This window comes from Penaeus vannamei, chromosome 29, assembly GCF_042767895.1.
Source record: "Penaeus vannamei isolate JL-2024 chromosome 29, ASM4276789v1, whole genome shotgun sequence".
Classification (NCBI taxonomy): Eukaryota; Metazoa; Arthropoda; class Malacostraca; order Decapoda; family Penaeidae; genus Penaeus; species Penaeus vannamei.
The window spans coordinates 1,187,997-1,190,496 of NC_091577.1; the positions used below are offsets into that span (position 1 = coordinate 1,187,997).

General features: G+C 35.0%; 2 protein-coding genes across 6 annotated transcripts in view; both read right to left on the bottom strand.

Annotated features, from left to right (window-relative positions):
• Window positions 1-2,500, bottom strand: part of Csk (C-terminal Src kinase) — a 296,171-nt gene that overhangs the window by 62,723 nt on the left and 230,948 nt on the right. The gene's annotated exons all lie outside the window — the stretch shown is intronic.
• The window catches only part of LOC138867231 (uncharacterized), a 4,132-nt gene continuing 3,326 nt past the window's right edge, over window positions 1,695-2,500 (bottom strand). The window contains exon 2 of the mRNA XM_070142121.1: window positions 1,695-1,851. Coding sequence (XP_069998222.1) covers window positions 1,695-1,851 — 157 coding nt within the window. The remainder of the gene's footprint in view (window positions 1,852-2,500) is intronic.

Here is a 2,500-nt window from a genome sequence, read left to right on the forward strand (position 1 = left end):
TTTTCCTACCGAGTAGTATTGTGTATCTGTGGCAACTAAACTACTTTACATAAGCGGGTATCAGCTATTTTATCCCAATCATCATTTTTTTTTTCTCAATTACTTTCAACATTGTGTCCTTAATGGGAAGTCTTTACAAGGTGCAGTTTTTTTCTTGCATTTCATAAAACTCATCAGATGCATCTTCACTACAAAATAAAGGCATGAAGAAAACCAAATCCAAGTCTTGAAATCTATGTTTTGATTGAAAAGCTTCAGCACATCTTCCTTTCGCTTACACGTTCCTACGCTGTTCATACACTGTGATACCTTTCAACTGAGAATGTTGCACCTTTAGCATCAAAACTGAGCCTCACTTGAATCAGTGATTCCTGTCCGCTAGAGACGGACGCCAGGACCATATTTGATATACGGTACGCCGGTTTTTCAAATACTGAATTCCCATACTCCAATATACGCTGGCATACAAAATTTCGAGAGAGCTGTCCGCCATAGATCTTTCCAGACCAGCAACCAATCAATCAATCAATATATAAATATACATATATATATATATATATATATATATATATATATATATATATATATAGAGAGAGAGAGAGAGAGAGAGAGAGAGAGAGAGAGAGAGAGAGAGAGAGAGAGAGAGAGAGAGAGAGAAAGAGAGAGAGAGAGAGAGAGCATATTTTGTGGGAAATTTTTTGTAGAACCACTTTTATATAACACTAAAGTAAATATTAAGCAAGACTTTCCCAAAAGAAACTTTCGCCATTTTTTCAAGTTCGCAGATTGGACTGGCCTATCAATAATGTTTCTTTCATTGAAAATCAATAGCAAAGACCGTGTTTCATTACCATCAGCTCTGATATGTCATTTATGGTCTGCAATCATTGGCTCAGTTTTAGGCAAACTAAAAACTTCATATTGCTCCTTGAGGACTTTACTAATTTCCTTTGAGTCAGACACTAAGGCATCCTCATTTTCAAGTGGGCCAGTTTCCACTTTTTCTTTGAGTAGAAATACTTTGCAGTATTCAATATCGCCTTAACTGCTCCTTTTCTTCAGTTTCAGTTGGTTTCTGATTAATCTGGAGTCTTTTGACATCTACTTTTCTTACCTCAGACTTAATTATTTCTTTTATGCCATGATCAGTTATCATGTTTTGTTTTCTTCTTGTTTCTCAACAGTACTTTTCGATTTCTTGGGATATTTTTGTTTCCAATCTTTTTTGTGTGGCAATCATCGCTTACCTTTTTTCTGTCGTTATCATAGAAGTTATATAGCATATTATCAGGTGTTTATTGAGTTACAGTGCCTGTTAGTGTTTCATCTAATGATATATTAGCCATCTCCTAGTCCACTTGGTTATGACTGAAGTTCAGCGAGAGAAGGTTGTAACCTGCTTACGCTATTTGGTTTTCCTTACCTACATATTTTCTTAACTTATCTCTTACCTCTTCCATAAAACAAAAACTGGGTCGAGATATTATACTGTTTCGGTGTTTTTTTATAATTTCATTAAGGTAGAAGTCCTCAAAATCTAGAAGTAAGCAACTGTCTTTGTTCTCCTTCATGCCTGGTAGCATTTGCTCCTAATTTAATATTCTTTGCCTCCCAATGGACGAAGGGAAAATTAAAGTCGCCCATTATTGTAATATCTTGGACTTTTGCTGTTTTGATGTAATGACTAACAACATTTAATACTTCACCAAATAAAGCTTTAGTTTAAACAGCTGGCCTGTATGTAATAACATAAACTGTAGTTCTTGTGTGTCCTTGGTCAATACTCCTGGCACCTCTACAGTGTTAATTGAATATTCTATTACAGTGTCGGTTTTTCCTGCAAGACCTTTACTGGTGTAATAAAAATGAGAAAAAATGTTGTTCCAACTCCAGATCTAATATTTCTGTCAATCTACATATCAAAACTTTATCTCTATTTCTCCCTTTCTTTGTGTCTTCATTGAAGAGTGTTTTTGTAAAGACCATCACTGGTTAATTTGCTCAATCCTTTGGGTATCCTCCTTTTGTCTGATTCATTTGTTAGATAGTAGAAAAATGATAATCCTCAGATTTTTTGTGTTTTAAAGAATTACTTGAAGACAAAGTTATAATTATATTTAGCATACTGTTGTTTCCCCTATTTGCGGAGGAGCCAAGCCTTCCCTTGTCACTGCTGCGTTGGACTCATTGCCCTCGTCTTTCGGCGAGAATCCACCAGCGCTATCCAACAACATTATTTTCCCTGTTTTCTTTTAGCTAATCTATCAAATTCCTTTTTCTTATTATTCTTTCTCTTTCTCCGAAGAGTAAATCCGAGGTTATTCATATGCCTTTTAGTTTATCAATTTCATTAAGATTCATGTTTTCTTCTCTACTAGTTGTAATTTTTGTTTTAGATTTCGTAGTTTAACCCTTGTTGGCCTTGGTATCAAAGCCTCCTTTTCATATCTGCCTTCTACAAAAATGCTTTCTACTTCAATGGTTTCTTCTTGTAAACCGT